Here is a 16,598-nt window from a genome sequence, read left to right on the forward strand (position 1 = left end):
AACCTTGAATAAAGCACAGAATGAGAATGCTGTGCAGGGAAAAGAATAATAGAAGTCTGTGTAAAAAGACAAGGTGATAAAATAAAAACATCTCCACTAAAAGAAGGCTCCTGCTAAAGTAATAGAAAAATAAAAATACATGCCTCAGAGTGAAAGGGCACAAGCTGCAGGCCTAGCCCGAAATAATGTGCCTGTGTAATAGCTATAGTAACCTCATGACAAGGAAGTTGGCACTTTCCTATACAAACCATTTGGTGCCTGAGGCCTGTTTCCTGGGTTACTCTGAAAAGCAGCTGGCTTATTGTGTATTCCTCCCAGATAGTGAGACAAAGGTGGGCTAGATGGTGACAGGATGGGTGGGGCGGAGATGCTTCCTGCCCCGCCTACCTTTCAAAGGGCTGCCTCCAGCACACTCACAAAGAAATTTGAAACCAGACTTTTGTCACCCGAGACCATTTAGAGCCTTGGCAGAGGAAGGAAGAAGCTATCCAGAACTAGATGTGGGGGTTGCCTACAGGTTTCCCTCACTTCAAAGACTGGCACCAGGTATAAATATAGGACCCTCAGAGCAACTTTTCAGCACACTCCTGGGCCTGCAGACTTTACAAATGAAGGACTACCAGGGAACTCTCTTGCTGCTTCAGGCCTGCCTGGTTCCTTAGAGAATTGACCTGCTACTGCCGGAGGATTGTCCTGCTGCTTGAGGTTTGCCTTGCTCCCACAGTGGACTGTACTTCTGAGTGAGGCCTGCCTTTTTCCTGAGAACTGCCCTGCTGCTTGAGACCTTCCCTGCTCAATAAGAAAGAAGGAAGACTGGTCCTGTTCCCTTCATCCCGGCTAATATGATTGATTCCAAGTGTCAATTGGCTGACCTCCTGTTTTAAGCTACAGGGACATAACAAGTTCCAGAGGCTTCCCCACAACTGCCCAGATGACCTGCTGCAATTTGCCCTGCCTGGACTTACACTGGACCTGCCTGAACCCTGTTGAGCTAACTTGAGCAAATTCCTGATCCCCATGAGGTGCCTCCCTGGGTCCTGGACCTTGGGCTGGCATTATTTGAGCTCCTCCTGTGAAATCCTGAAGGCTTGAACTCTTCACACTAGACTCGGAGAAGGTGACTTTTTCAGCAGGACTAACCTGGTACCTGCAGCCGGCCTATACTTCATAACGCGCCTGAACTTGTGACTCTTTCCTGGCATGGCACAACCATACGACCGAAATTCATGCTTAATGCCTTTAGGTGCTACACATACCTAATGGTTTCAACTTGCATACCTCTAGTTTTACTAGTTGAAGTTTTGTTGTTCTGGTCTCATTTTATTTATTACAATTTTCTCCCTTTTCTAAATTGGTTTCTTGTGCTGTGTTTTCACTTTATTACTGTCTGTGTGCTGCATAAATACTTAACACATTGCATCTAAGTTAAGCCTGACTGCTTTTGTGCACAGCTATCAGAGGGTTAAGCAGAGGTAGTATCTTTTGTGGTTCACCCTGACAATGATATGGTTGTTGCCTGACTGGGACCTCCAACCCCCTCAAGCAATAACCCAGTTTCTTACACCAATCATTCAGAGCCCTGAGAAATACTGTGCTTGCAATTACTGTTTACCCATACTTGAAAGACATCAGCATTGTGTGGGGGGACACCTGAAAACGAAGGTAGAATTTCTGGAGAATTAAGCAAAGAAAACAAGTAGACTCATTTTGGGTGCCCCTGAATTCGCCACTATTGAGGTACTAAAATCAGACATTCTGAGCTTTCTTCTGGCAGATGTGTTTGATGGAAACCCAACAAAGCAGATGGATCTCATCAAGACTGAGACTCCCAACAAGAGATTAATTCATAGCCGTATACAGAGGGGGCAGGAATTGTAATTTATCCACTAAGTAAGGCAGGACATGGCGATTGGGCCATCAAAGTCACAGGAAAAAAATGTGTTGATGAACTTGGGGGAAAATACATGTCCGCGCTGAGCTAAGCAATGTTACTGTAATGAGAGGAACTGACATGCAGGCTAGCTCTCAAGAAACAGTTGCTCATTTGGGGGCGGAGGCCAACAGAGGGCCATCACGAAGAAAAAGGAGATTTCTTTACTCAGATCTCGATGGCCAGACTTTCTTTAACAGTGGACCGAGTGTGCTGGAAATGCACCAATGAGAGAGACTGCTCAATCTCTACTTCTTCAATGAATCTTGTTACCTGTTGGTTGTCTGCTAATAATGGGCCGCATTTGAGGTTCAAAGGGGGAGGGAGATTCTGGTGTTGGAACACATTTGCAGTTCGTTTATATGAGGATGGATCACGCAAGAGGTTCGAGTTCAAATGTTGCATCCAGATATGCTGCATAACAGAACTCGCCAAGATGTGCCTTTTGTAGTGATTTGTTAACTCTTTTAGTTCATGATGCCGATTTGCTAAGGGTTGTTTTTCAATGGACTGCTTGCTCTCACAATAAAGGCAATTTAAACACAAAACTTCATTTCCAATTAACTTAATTTTATTTTTACATTTGAAAGTCGTAATCTGACATGAAACTATGTTTAAAAACCCTGGTTTTGTAGCTGTCACAATGTAAAAGGCATCAATTATCCAGAAAATTATTTTATGATAGGGCTAAAACCGTGTGCTGGAAGGGGGGGCTATCAACTGCATTGTGACTCGCCCAAGGCACACTGAAGACAATGACACGCGATTGGAAATAAAAGGGTGAATGTGTTTTCAACCCTGCATAAAACACATCATACTATGATTAAATGAAAGTTCGCTTGTTACGTGGTCAGTTTGCATTGCACGGGCCATTACTCATATCATTTCAGTGTGACCACATTGTAGCCTTGAAAACGTTACATCAGTCCCACATAAGCGGGGGTGTTCTGAAAGGGGAGGGAAAGCCATTCTAAAACATAAATGAAGGGGGGTGAACCCTGTTAAGCTTTCTAGTTACATTCAACATGTATAGGTGCAAAAAGCTAAAAAAAAAGGGTATCCTTAGATCATTCTAACTTTTGCAGTTGTATTAAGGTTCAAGTGCAGTAGACCAGGAAAAAAGGCCAACTGAGTAAAATCATAGACCACAGACACATGTTCAAAGAAGCAAAGCAGAGTAAAGAGTAGAAGGTCGGCAAAAGCTGGGAGTCTTACTTCAGATAGGCACAGATTCGAACCCCAATTCGAAAGTACATCTCTTCAGATTTTTAATTGATTATCCAATGACACAAAGAAATTGTGAAGCAACATATAATATGGAAGGTTATTAAAATGTTAAAAGGCAAGTTTATTTTTGCGCATCTTTCAGACCAAGTACCTACCTCTCCATCTCCCCAATGACCTTCGTAAAATACTAACAGATATGTGGACACTTTTGTTGCCTTGTGATCAACACTATTGGGGCTATATTTGTGTGTAATTTAGATTCGAACTTTCACAAACCGTTTTAAAGCCAGTGTTCACATTTTTAGGGCTGGCCTACAAACAGATTTAACTGTGCGGTCAGATCCATGTAAAAAAAAAGAATAATAAAAAAAAAAAAACATTCGTACATATATACACGAGCTCTGGGTCAGCAATCTGTATTCACTGGTCTATTAACTGTCATTTACATTTTGCTTTCGGCCACCACAGCATACAGCACTGAGCATCCATCATCAGACTTTGCTCGTGGTGAGACAGAATCTTCTTATGTAATAAGGAGTCGATAATTAGACGCCAAGTACAACACTTGCTTTAGCTCCATGTACAGCGAGTAAAAGCGACTACACAAATAAAACAATGATGCAGTTAGTACCTCTAATGAAAATCTCGTCAGAGGCTAGCTCGTTTAAAAAAAGAGCTCCAATTATCACAGCTTTTAGGCTTTCAAAGTTCTTGCTAACAAGATTTTCGCATTCAAAACAATTTACATTTTCACTTCTTTTAAAAATAGAGAGCTTGCGATTTATTGCAGATTTAAACACTTAGTCAAGTAAAAAAGAAAAGCCTTGCTTATTTAACCTTGGCTATAGCAGACCTTAAGAACGCATCGCTCGAATACAATTAACCTTAATTTTCTGACAAAGGAAGTGGGAAATATACTTACTTCATCAGCTATCATACACCTGTAAGAAAAAACAGGATGCTTAAAAATCAAAATATTTACAATGACATCCACAAAAACTGTTTTATGCAGAAAAAAGCTGTTTTCTATAACAAGGATAAAACAGTTATTGTTTTTAAGATTATATAAAGAGCTCATAGGCGCAAATTATTCCCGCCGCCTTCTACACGTTCTCATTTTTTTGAATTTAACTCCTTTCCCCGTTGTTCTTATACTATGCTACTCTGGAGGACTGCAATAAGGTGGAGGGCTGATTACTGCCACTCCACCATACGTTTTTCTACAAAGTCCATTAAGTTCTGCAAACCTACACACAAAAATCATTTCCAGCTCTTTTCATTTCTCCTCCCACCTCAGAGAAGCTTCTTACAAAGCTAACACCAAAGCACCCACATCCACTCTTCGGGCGTCCTTACCTGTTATGTGACTTAGAAGCCTGTAGTATAATAACATCTCCAGCTCCAAGATGGCTCGTGCTAGGGACGTGCATCACAGATCGATAAAGGGTAATACGACAGACTGCAACACCCAGAGAAAACCAGTAGTGCAGAAGAGGTGGGAGCCAATGAAGTTGATGGAGCAGAGACAAAAAGCTTTCAAACGGGATTTTGGCCGGGACTGTGGCTGTAGCATCCAGGAATTCCGCAGTGTCAGCTCCATCTCTGATGTCTGCTGTGGCAGGAAATGGTGTGGGTGTCAATAGCACTGATGTCTAGGCCTGTTGAGCCATACAGCAGTAGACAAAAGAAGTCCCTGTAACCCTGAGAAAAGGGAGTCCGGAATGGATGAGCCACACCTAACATGGGTGAAGTTCTTGGCCTAGGGGAGCAAGAATATTACCCCCACAGTACAAGATCCCAAGAAGAAAAGGCTTGGAGACTCACAGCAAAGCAGTTTATTTGTAACTGAAAAATTGATCCATTCCTTTGCCCCAGTGCAAACAATCCTGTCGGGTGTCTGGTGGACATCAGTGCCCTTCTACTGCACCACTGCCCTATCCTCTTAAAATCCTCGTTATTTTCTCGGTCCACCCGCTTCTTGCCCTCACTTATAATGCACCAGAGTCCCCAAAACAGATATTACGTTTAACCATCAAGTGAATCTCAAGCAAAACCAAGGCAACTTCTCCAGAATGTGAAAGGGCATAATAGGTCATTCAGTGTATGGGAAACCGAAATGGGTAACAGGGGAACAAAAAAACGTAAAGCAGCTCTAATGTGCAGGGGAACTCTTTGAAAACCATGCTGAAATCATTCCAACACTGACATTAGGCCCCTCCCCAATAACTATCATTCAAGTACCATATGTTCAAGGGTTCAAAGTCAGACCGCTATAGAAAGAAGAATCTGGGGTATGGAACATTGCTAAGACTTTTGTATCTGTGTTATCATTTAGAAGCCATTCACATTATTAATGACGTCAGAGGTCCTCTTTCTGGAAAGTTTGGTTGATTGTCAGTTTCCACTTCACCCTTGGAGGAAAAGTAATTTTACAATTGCTACTAGGAGGTAATTAGGCCATTTGTCAATCAATCAATCAATCAAATAATTTCTTAAGTGCACTTTTCACCCGGCAGGGTCTCAAGGGACGGGGGTAACATTCTGTGTCAGGACCTGAAGCCTCCAATTATGCTTCTCTTTCTTTACTACTCATTTAATAGCAGCCAATGGAAAAACTGTTTAATCATAGTAGAAACTACACATCCCATGATGCCCTGTCCATTGACCCCACCAATCATGGGCCACTAGACCATACCATCTTGATTGCTTCTTTCTTTACTACTCGGCAGTCAAGATGAGTGCCTTTGTGTCTCTTACGATTTGTGTGTATACAGTTGCTTATAACTGTAGGAAACACATTTTGACGTATTCCATTCAAACAATCAATCAGTGCTTGTAAGGCGCAACTACTTACCCGTTAGGGTCTCAAGGTGCTTGGGGGGTGGGGTGGACGAGGGGGAGTAGCTTTACTTACATTACTTATATTATAGGAAGTACCTTGTACTGGTGGTGTGCTTTCTGTTTCATCCTTTCAGGCTGGAAGGCTTTTGCCCTTCTGTGCTTTCTGTCCGCTTGTCGGTCCTCTGTACCGCTCAACAACATTGTTTTTTTTCTTTTGCAGGTTTTGTTTCATAACCCTACTCTATTATGTTTTACGGCACGGCCTGCTTGCTTCCCAAGCTTGGGGGGCGTATTCGTCTTGGAGCCTCCCATAGTCAGGTCCGAGTGTTAGAGAAGCGAGGTATGCATGTGCAGCCCAACTGGACTACTTCGAAGTAGCATGTCGGGTGTTGCGCAGTCCCCTTTCCATTTTCTTCTCGCTGACGTGTTCCTCTACCACTCAGCACCCTCCCAAGACTTGAATCCAGTCAACACGGAGTGACGACTGCTCTCAGGCTGCAATAGCAGATACAGCCCTTTATTTGTGAGTGGAGTACACACTCATTGAATCTATTTCGTTTTTGTCTCTCCCCGCCGCCCTCGCACGCAGAGTTGACAGGTGCTGAAATAATTAAGGTACAGTGCAGACTGAGGAGCCTGGGCCTCGTGCCTTCTACATTTTGCACTTGGGGTCAGCACCCTCCTTGTTAACCCTTTGGACAGACTTGACATCAAGTTTTGTCATCTGTATCATCATGACCAATTGAGCGCCCTTTGAGGAGGAGCAATATGGGCATTATTAGGACCCTAATGAACAATGCCACCATCACGAGGACAATCTGGCGGATGCGTTAGACGCATCAGTCCAACAATCAGTCAACAGGACATTGGAGACTTCTGTCCCTCTTTCAGTAAATCTGGCCTTGGCGACGGCGTTAAAACCGGTCACAGTCCAGTTGATATTGTTTGCCAAACGTCAAGGGTACGCTAAGACGGTTATCCTTAAACCTGCTGAGGGAGTTTCTGAGCTGTCTTGCAAGGCTAAAGCCAGGTCATGAGACTGGACCCATTATTATGTTTTGACCATCCTATCCCAGGACTCTTTTGGGGATCATAAGTATTATACAGCGCTTTCCACCTCTAAAGGTCACAATGCTAAACATAAGGCATGCACGGACACAGATACTAAAGCCAGTGACTCTACACCCTATGTTTAGGAATCCCATTCAAAGCGCAAGAAGCACAGAAAAGCCTCCCATTCTCGGCTTCGTGCATCTTCCTGTTCCCAGTCTAATCCCTTCACTTTCAACCCGGGAGACATTGTTCACCCCAGATCCTCTTCTGACCGGGTTCCTGCTCCAGCGGTTTATGAATACCTCCATGACAAGCTGCGCAAGGGATTTGAAAAAGAGATTCACAAAAGAGTCAGGGCGAGTGTCCCAGACCAAATCTTTATGACAGGGTAGCCGAAACTCACAGACATTGATCCCAATATGTTAACATTCTTGAAAAAGTTTGCCAAGGACCTAAAAAAGGGATTGGCCATGCTTGGCGTGCATGCCAAGAAAAGATGCTAAAACTTGCTGGTCCCCAAGCAAAAAATCTCGAGATGGCTTCCAAGAAGGCTGGTTCACCCATTGACCCGGATATTCTGGCCGAATGGACCCGACGAGCCCTATGCCTTTAAGGAAATGCAAACTGTGACATGTCCTCAGAGAGAAAGAAGTCTTTTCTGATGCGAATCGATTCCAACTTAGCAGCGCTGGCTTCAACTGATGCTGGTCCTTTGGCAGATTAATGTCTGTTCGGAGACAAATTCATTAAAGATATCGACAAGTATGTCAACATGTTCACAACCATGGATAAAGCACAATCCAATATGAAAAAGTTGTTTCACACATGCCTTTTTGGATGGGCGAGGCAGGGGCTGCTTACCAGGCTGCCAATACTATCAGACTCCCAGAGAAGATCCTACAGTCGCGGTCATGGGGAATGGCAGGACTCCACTAGAGGAGGTATCTTCTTTTAGTCCAAAAAATGCTTTGCACGGAGGAGATTCAACAGAGGAGGTTCCAGGAAGTACTTCCAGTCTAACAAAACTACAGGTAAGGGTCATTAAATTCTCACAGGTCAGGTTGGGTAGCCGAGTCTATTTAATCACAACTGGAGTCATTTAACTCCAGATGCATGGGTGTTACAAACAGTTCAAGGCTTCAGAATGGAGTTCTATCAGACTCTTCAACATTATAAGCTTCCTCCACTGCTACATTTTTCCCTACAAGAGTCAGCGTTTATAGATGCTGAAATAAAAGATTTGCTGCAAATGCGTGCAGTGGCCTACTTCAACCCTCACCCCTCGGGTTTCTGCAGCAACATCCTCTTAGTGCAAAAAAGAGGAGGAGGTCACAGACTTGCCCTAAATCTGCAAGATGTCTGACAGATCCTATGAGAAGGTGATTGGATGGTCCGTTTGGCCCTGAAAGATGCATACCTAACCATTCCCATTTTTCCTCCACACAGACACTACCTTCAGTTCAGAAGATAATGACTGATTTTTCAGATATGTTGGAGCAGGTCCATTTCAAAGGAATTCAGTTTACGCCAAGATGTTGTAGTCTCTGCAGCAGGGAGAGGGATCAACCTCGTTGAATGTGGCTGACAGGTACAAAAGATTAAGTGCAGTAATGCCAGTTACGTTCACGTTTGTCTTTAGGTCATCCTAGACAGGGCTCAGAGCAGACTCACTACATTTCCAGGCCAGATACTGGTCTGTTAGGCTGAGAGTAAGTGGTTCTATTTAATCACCTTATAAAGCTGGTTGAATGTTGCACTTTCTATCAGTTTTCCAAGGAAAAGGTGATTCAAGATAGACCTTCCAGTGTAGGTTGTTCTTTTTGATGAATGGTGATAAGTATTAATACTTTGAGTTCTGGTGAGAGTGTGCAAGAGGTTAGGGAGTTGTTTAAGATGCTGTTCACCTGCAGTGGTCATTGACTGTACAAGGTTCTGTAAGATTTGATGGGTTCAGGTGCTAGCACAGGAACATGCCGGTCTACTAGACTTGAAAAGTTCATTGAATCCAGTGGCTGTGAACTACTGGAAGGAGGCAAGTTTTGGTGCATGTTAAAGGGTTGAGCACAAGCCATGCAAAACACACAAATTCAGCACACATCCGACACAGAACACCAGTGGAAAAGTGGAAAATGCAGGTGGGAATCAGAATGAGTAAGAGCCCTAAAAAGCAAATTAAAATGGCTTGTGAAGCTGCTTCTAATACCGCTTACCTCCCCTTCAAACAATCAAAATTTTAAATGCAGTATAACTGCATTTAACAAAACTGATGTGTCAATTTTATAAGTACATCTTGTCTCAAAGAGTCTAGTTTTGGAGGCGAGCCCGGGTGTAAAGCATACCTAGTTATGGAGGGCATATCTGATTCATTTTGCGCAGTTGTTGTTTCCAACTCCAATTATATGGACGCCAGTTTTGGAGGGCACCTCTAACATACTGCAAGGCTAGTTCTGGAGGAAAGCTACTATCTATTGTACAAACAAGGATGCATCCTTGCACCATTTTTGTTTTATCGGTATCTGGCGAAGCTGACCTCTACACTCAATGTCAATTCGCATCTCCCTAAAGCAGTGATACTCAAAGTACAGCCCGGGGGCCGCATGTGGCCCTCCTGACATTTACATGCGGCCCCCAGGTCATCAGCAGCACTGTGCTGTGCTGCTGTTTATTTGACTTGGCACTAGCACTAAAAATTGTAAATAAACGGGCAAGTATTTATTTGGAGGCTAATTGAAAAGGGAGCAACTAGGGTGTCCTGGAACTCAACTTTGAAACACCTTCATTATTAAATACATCTTGCAGCAAAAATATAAAAGTATGATCTGTTTGAAATTCAAAAAGTGCATTTCATTAATCTGCAGAACCATTTTGCCTTAGTACACACGATTATTTCACTGCATTGAGAAGTATTTTTTAAAGTGATATTTTTCAAACATAAATTTACAAACTTTCATCCCCCATCCACCACCCACACACTGACAACAATGTGAACAAAGAGGCTAGTCAGTTGTTATGTGAACTCTTTGGGAGGGCTGGGTTTCTATTATACATGAACAATATTACAGTTTCTTAAATCCAACCCAGAAGGTTTTATACAGCATACATCCTGAAGACGTATTTCAAGATTCTTATATGTGACGATGAAGAAAAAGGAGGTAAAGTGAAATAAAACATTTGCCTAGGATCACACAATTTGGTTAAGTGGAGAAGCCGAGATTTATACCCAAGTTTCTGGTTTCACATTGCGCAATTCAGACACTGGATGTATACGCTTAATTTCCCCTACAACCACTTTACCACTACCCCGCAACACCCCTCCGACTGCCACCCTGCTGGCATCAATGCGGCCCTCGGTCACATCACAGACCAAACTGTGCGGCCCCTGGGAAAATGGAAAATGTTGTGAGTACCCATGCCCTAAAGGATCAGGATTTAAAGCTTTTCACATGCTGTATGCTGATGATGTTTCGATTAGTCACACAAAGGTTGGCCTGCAACGACTAATCAACGCAACAACTATATATGCAGCAAAGCGCTGGCTTCAAGCTAACCTCAACAAAACCAAGTCCATGTTAGTCAGCACAAGAAGAACTCCGTTGCCTATGTTTTACTTGGATGGCTAAACCCTAGAATACGTGACAGAATATAAGTATTTAGGTGTAATCTCTGAATCAAATAGTGTATTTAAAAAACAGTGCAGCTATAAACAAAGGAAATACGTCTCCTTTATATCTGCTTTTTGCACTTTAAGGAACATTCTACAAGGCGTGTCTCTTCAACCGCTCCTACATGTCGTAGCTGCTAAATATGTCCCTTCAATAGCATATGGTTCGAAGACTCTTAGAGGGAGAGCTGAAAAACAATCGACTATGCCGTAACTGGCACATACTGGCAGGTGTTCAATCTCCCACGCCACGACTCACCCTGGAGTTTGACCTTCGGAAACAGAATGTAAATAGCCTTGGAGTTAGGTGTGCTAGTAACCCGCCCTCTGAAAACCAAGGCATGTTAGACAGCAGAAAATATACGTAGAGACTTGAGCAATACAAACTGAAGAGAAACCTCCAACTGAACTTAACAGAGGACAAACTGGCACCCTAAAATAAGATCCAACAGGGCACCAAAAAGTGGTGTAAGAACGCTAAACTACTAAGATTATAACGGGGAACGAGAAGGATCCCCCAGAGGGGATATCATTTTGAATGAACCGAGAGTGACGAGCAGGATGGGAGTCACATGGCACATCTACACTGGAGAGCGGACAGGTCTGGAAAAAATGCAGAAGCGGGCAGGACAAGCAAACAGCAGTAGATATTATTAAATCCCAATTTGGCAAGAACTTGTTAGATCTGAAGGGGAATATAACCCTGTTCAACAATAGATTCGGGGCCAAATGCCATGGGTGCCAAAATGAATCATAACATGTTCCTTTAAAATGTCAATCAAAATGTTTTCTTAATTTCAGCATAATGGCTCACATTTGCTAAGTGACCATAATGTTGTTCTTGTGATTACCCTTAGTATACAGTGTTATAGAAACAATTTATATGGATAAGTCATTTTCTGTTGAAGGTGAGGTGTCTATTTCTCATGTCAAAACAAACAACATGCTTTTCTAGAGACATTTTAATGTTAATAATCATTTAATAATAACGCAGAACAACAGTGGCCTTACTAAAAGTTCACGATCAATGCCCCTGATGCCCAGTTCCAGCAATAAGGGTTTTGAAGGTGTGGGATTGGATAGTGACAACAGACTCTTTAGAAAGCATCTCTATGAATGCCATGAATTCTGCTTCAATGCCACCCAGTTGTCAACCCCAGACTGTGTTGCCATAAGTACCTAAGCCCTAGAACAGTCCAGAGATGGACCACTAGCTCTTACTCACCAGGCCTTACTAAAACGTAGCATTGCCACTCCTTGACAGGCAAACGCAAATTCTGCCATATTAAATTGGTCAGCCCAGCTGCTCCTTTTACTTAATCTACCTCCTCAATTATCACATTCTTGGCCATTTTTCCCAGAAGAGCCATCATAGCCTACATGCCTCTGCACCTTTTTCATAAGAATAAAGAACACAAGGCTTGTTTTTGTTCGGTCAATTGCCATATATTTCTGTCTTTTTGAATTACAGAAATTGTAAAGGATGTCTTGTAGCTATCCACCCCATACTTTCTGACAGCAGAATTGCTTCATCCCCATAAAAGTAAAATAAGTATCAAATGATCAGCCAAACGTGGAACATCTCTGTTAGAAATTGGGTTGTTGGTTTACAGGAGTGTGAGCCCTAGTGAAGCAACATCCATCACCTTGTTATTTTTGCATTTGGCATTTAAGTGCGCCGGGTATGCTCAGACATGGTTCTCAGGCACACTGTACCACTGGAATAAAGCTATACCTGGCTGAAGAGACCTAACTAAGGTGAAACAGATCGGAGGTTGCTTGTGTTCCAGATCAGGGAGGACCTGGCCTGGCTGTTCAGGCTAAACTGTTCCCATGAGGAGTAGGGCCAAGACTAATTTGCAAATGGCTGAATTATGGATTGGGATGCGGCCCAAGCAATTGCTAGGGGCTAAGATTAATTCAAGCAATCCATCCACCACCTTGATCTTTTTGAACTTTCTAAAAGTGCAATTTTATAATTGTGACCAAACAGACAACTTTTCCATTAAATAGGGCTTTTCACCACAATTCCAAAGATACCAAACATGATATAGCTACCAGCTCCTAATTAGAATTTACAGCTTATTAAATATAATAAATAATTCCCAGTGTTATACGGGGGGTGTATACCTCACAGGAGTGAAAAACAAATGTAAGTTGTGCACTGCCACGACATATAAACCTTAAAAGTACATGTCCAACCTTTTAATTACACAGTACTTTGCCCTATGGGCTGCCTAGGGTCTGCCCTAGGAGTGAAATATGTATTAAAAAGGGGGTTTAGGGCTTAGAAAAGGGGTTTAAATGCCAAGTTGACATAGCAGTTTAAAACTACATTCAGGCTGCGATGGCAGACCTAGACACATTTTGAAAAACTATTTGAGTGAGTGCCACAACGAGCGCTGCAAGTCCATTAGTAGCATTTAATTTGCAGGCCCAAGGTATATGGTATACCACTCTACAGGGGACTTACAAGTAAACTAGATATGACAATTGGTTAAAAGCCAATGGAACCATATTTAAGGGGAGGAGCACAAGCAATGCAGCACTGGTTAGCAGCAGTAAAGTACACTGAGCTCTAATGCCAACACAAATTAGTGCAGCAAAATGGAGGGGGGGGGGCTAAAAGCTTTGAGAGAGGACTACCTTAATGCAGACAGAACTAACAATCACATTGTACCACCAGTAGGAGTTCAACTTTATCATTAATAAACAAATTGAGGAGAGTAAGCACCAGTACAAACATCTGTCTTATTCTCTAGTTAACAGGAAAGCTTCTTGGCCTCATTATGGATGATATTTTACAGCAGCCTCACTTTGGAAATGAAATAATTTGAGGTGTATCAAAAGATAGGGAGGTATTCACCAGTATTTGTCTGTTTATACAGTCACATGCTGTCTTTAAATCTATCTTCAAAGGTTGCAGACAGGGCCTCCCTCTGCAGGTGAACACGATTCGTCATTTTTAAAACAAGCTTAAAACCTGCTCATGGTCCCTTCACCATTTGTAAAACCATCTGATAGATCAGACATCATATTATTTGAAAGATTCCAATCTTCCAGATGATTTAATAGCAGCTCACAATAGAGTTTTGCTAGAGCATTTATCAAGGAAATAGGGAGATAATTACCTGTTGAATCACTGCAGCCTTTTCTGTATATTGGCACATCTCTGCATCACTCCATGACTGCAGGTGCATTAAGTGATAAACTTGCATAAGTGTTAATGCCCTCTTTCAGATAGATACAATAAACAGAGTCAAAGACGGGGAAAATAGTATGAATAAGAGGATCACTCCTTGACAGGGAACATACAGTAATATATGTTGACAGCCTTAGCAAAGGCAAGGAAAGCTTTCATTCCTTGCTATAGCCATATATCTAACTTTATTTACTAATGGTTTTGATGAACAAGTTACTTACCTTCGGTAATGAGGTATCTGGTAGAGACTCTATCTAGCTGCAGATTCATTACCTTAGAATTCCCTGGGGTCAGCTTCGAATCTGGAATTTTTCTGCTGAGCAGTACCCTGCGCGCGCCGTTGTGCGGCGTCGTTCGGATCCACGTGCGTCAATCAGCTCCGCGTGCGTCCTCAGCATCGTTGGAGCCGTCTATGACGTCACGGTTGTCTATATAGACGCTGACTCGGCGCGCGGACGTCAGTTCTTTTCCCACAACTTTCCACGCCAGAAGCGCAGTCATGGAAGTACCAACAGTTATGGATTTTATCTCTTAATTTGACTGTTTGAAGTAAACATTCTCACATGCCTTTAAGAAAGGCAAAAATGCCAAAATCATATATATATATATAAATATATATATATATATATATATATGTATATATATGTATATATATATATATATATATATATATATGTATAAAAATATCCGCAGAGCGGGGAGGCTTGGGTGGGTGTAAGGAATCTGCAGCTAGATAGAGTCTCTACCAGATACCTCGTTACCGAAGGTAAGTAACTTGTTCATCTGATAGAGACTTCTAGCTGCAGCTTCCTTACCTTACAATAGATACCCAAGCTATAACCCATGGTGGTGGGTCTGAAGGAGATTTTTATACCAGGAAGTCCTGCAAGACAGAACGGGCAAAATGCCCCTCTCTTCTCACCTGGCTATCCAGGCAGTAGTGTTTTGCATACAAAAAAGGTGTACACTGTTCCAAATGGAAAAATATAATCACTAGGGGAACATTAAAGTTCAGGATCAAGAGCCCTCACACATCAGAGAGGATGTCATGCTTCATCATCGGGTGGCTCCTCGTCAGACCGGCGCTGCAATGTCTGACGGGCTCCCCGTAAGGGGGCTCTTTGCCAGAGATCTTTTAGGTAGCAGGCGTGGTAGCGGACACTACAAGACCTGGTGTTGTGGTCAGGCGCTAATCCTGGCAGGAGAGTGAAAGCTAAAATTGGTTCCCAGTCTTAATAGGAGCGAGTCAATTTAATTAATCAATGGAATAAGACCGGGACCAAGATTAAAAACAGAAGGAAAGTGTAAAATGAGGAATAATGCTCAACCACTTTCTGCATGGTGCTGGAGCTTAAGGAGATTATCGTCGGGCTCCTAGGACATGGTCAACATGTTTCGCGTACAGTGGTCTAACAAGATCCTATGACGCTTCTTCAGGACCAATACATAATAAGACTTCTCCTGTCTATATTACCAAAAGTTTGCAAAAATGTCAAACAAATCATATAGTCACTTACATTGAAGTTCACTAATTGTCAGAAACCTCTAATGGTCGCCCATCCCTTGGTACATGGGGGGCCCCTTGGGAAGTAGCATGCCGAAAGCGGTCACTATTTGTGGATGACGGCAGTCTGCAGGGGAACCTACCCTGACGTGCTTTCCCGAAAAGAGTAGTGTTTTGTAAACATGTGCAAGGAAGCCCACTTTGCCGCCTGACAGATGTCCACCACAGGTACACCACATGCTAACGCAGTGGTAGCAGCTTTCCCACTAGTAGAGTGAGCTCTCAAGCCCTCAGGAGGCTGCTTCTTTGCCAAAGCGTAGCAGATCTTTAAACAGAGAACGACCCAGCGCGAAATGGATTGTTTCTGTACTGCCCGACTTTTCTCTGCACCAAAGTACCCCACAAAGAGTTGGTCGTCCACCCGGAACTCTTTAGTGCGATCAAGATAGAACGATAACGCTCTTTTTGGCTCCAGACGATGGAGACGCTCCTCTTCCTTACAGGGATGCGGTGGTGCAAAGAAGGTGGGCAGGATGATATTTTGACCTAGATGGAAAGGAGTCACCACCTTGGGGAGGAAAGGGCCCTGCTTGTTGCAGTACCACATTGTGGTAGTGTTGACCGTGAACACCTGCACCACCTTCCCTTTCACAACAGGAAGAAATGCTTTTAATGCTAGTCGTATCGCCCGAAGTTCCAGCAAGTTGATGTGGAGCCCAGATTCCGCCGGAGGCCAGTGACCTCTGATCTCCACCTCTCCCAGATGGCCGCCCCATCCCAGAAGTGACGCATCTGTCACTACTGTAAGATCTGGTTTGGGAAGGGAGAGGAGTCTGCCTTTGACCCAATCGCAGCTCACTAACCACCACTGCAGATCCTTTGCAGTCCCCTCCGAGATCTGAACTATATTGGTAAGATTTCCCTGATGCTGTGCCCATTGGAACTTCAGGTCCCACTGCAGAGCCCTCATGCGCCATCTGGTATGCTTGACCAATAGGATGCAGGAAGCCATGAGTGCCAACAGCCTCAGAGACTGTCTCACCGAAATCCAGGATAGAGGCCGAAACATCAGTATCATAACCTGAATATCCTGGACCTGCTGTTTGGGAGAATAGGCCCGATACTGCACTGTGTCCAGAACAGCTCAGATGAAAGTGAGCTTCTGAGAGGGAGTCAGGTG

General features: G+C 43.2%; 1 protein-coding gene across 2 annotated transcripts in view; it reads right to left on the reverse strand.

Moving 5' to 3' along the window:
• Positions 1-16,598, reverse strand: part of ZRANB3 (zinc finger RANBP2-type containing 3) — a 744,981-nt gene that overhangs the window by 513,233 nt on the left and 215,150 nt on the right. For both annotated transcript variants that reach the window (XM_069225060.1, XM_069225059.1), the window contains one exon: positions 4,080-4,098. In XM_069225060.1, the coding sequence (XP_069081161.1) occupies positions 4,080-4,094 (15 nt within the window). In that variant the 5' untranslated portion in view covers positions 4,095-4,098. The remainder of the gene's footprint in view (positions 1-4,079; positions 4,099-16,598) is intronic.

This window comes from Pleurodeles waltl, chromosome 3_1, assembly GCF_031143425.1.
Source record: "Pleurodeles waltl isolate 20211129_DDA chromosome 3_1, aPleWal1.hap1.20221129, whole genome shotgun sequence".
NCBI classification, from domain to species: Eukaryota; Metazoa; Chordata; class Amphibia; order Caudata; family Salamandridae; genus Pleurodeles; species Pleurodeles waltl.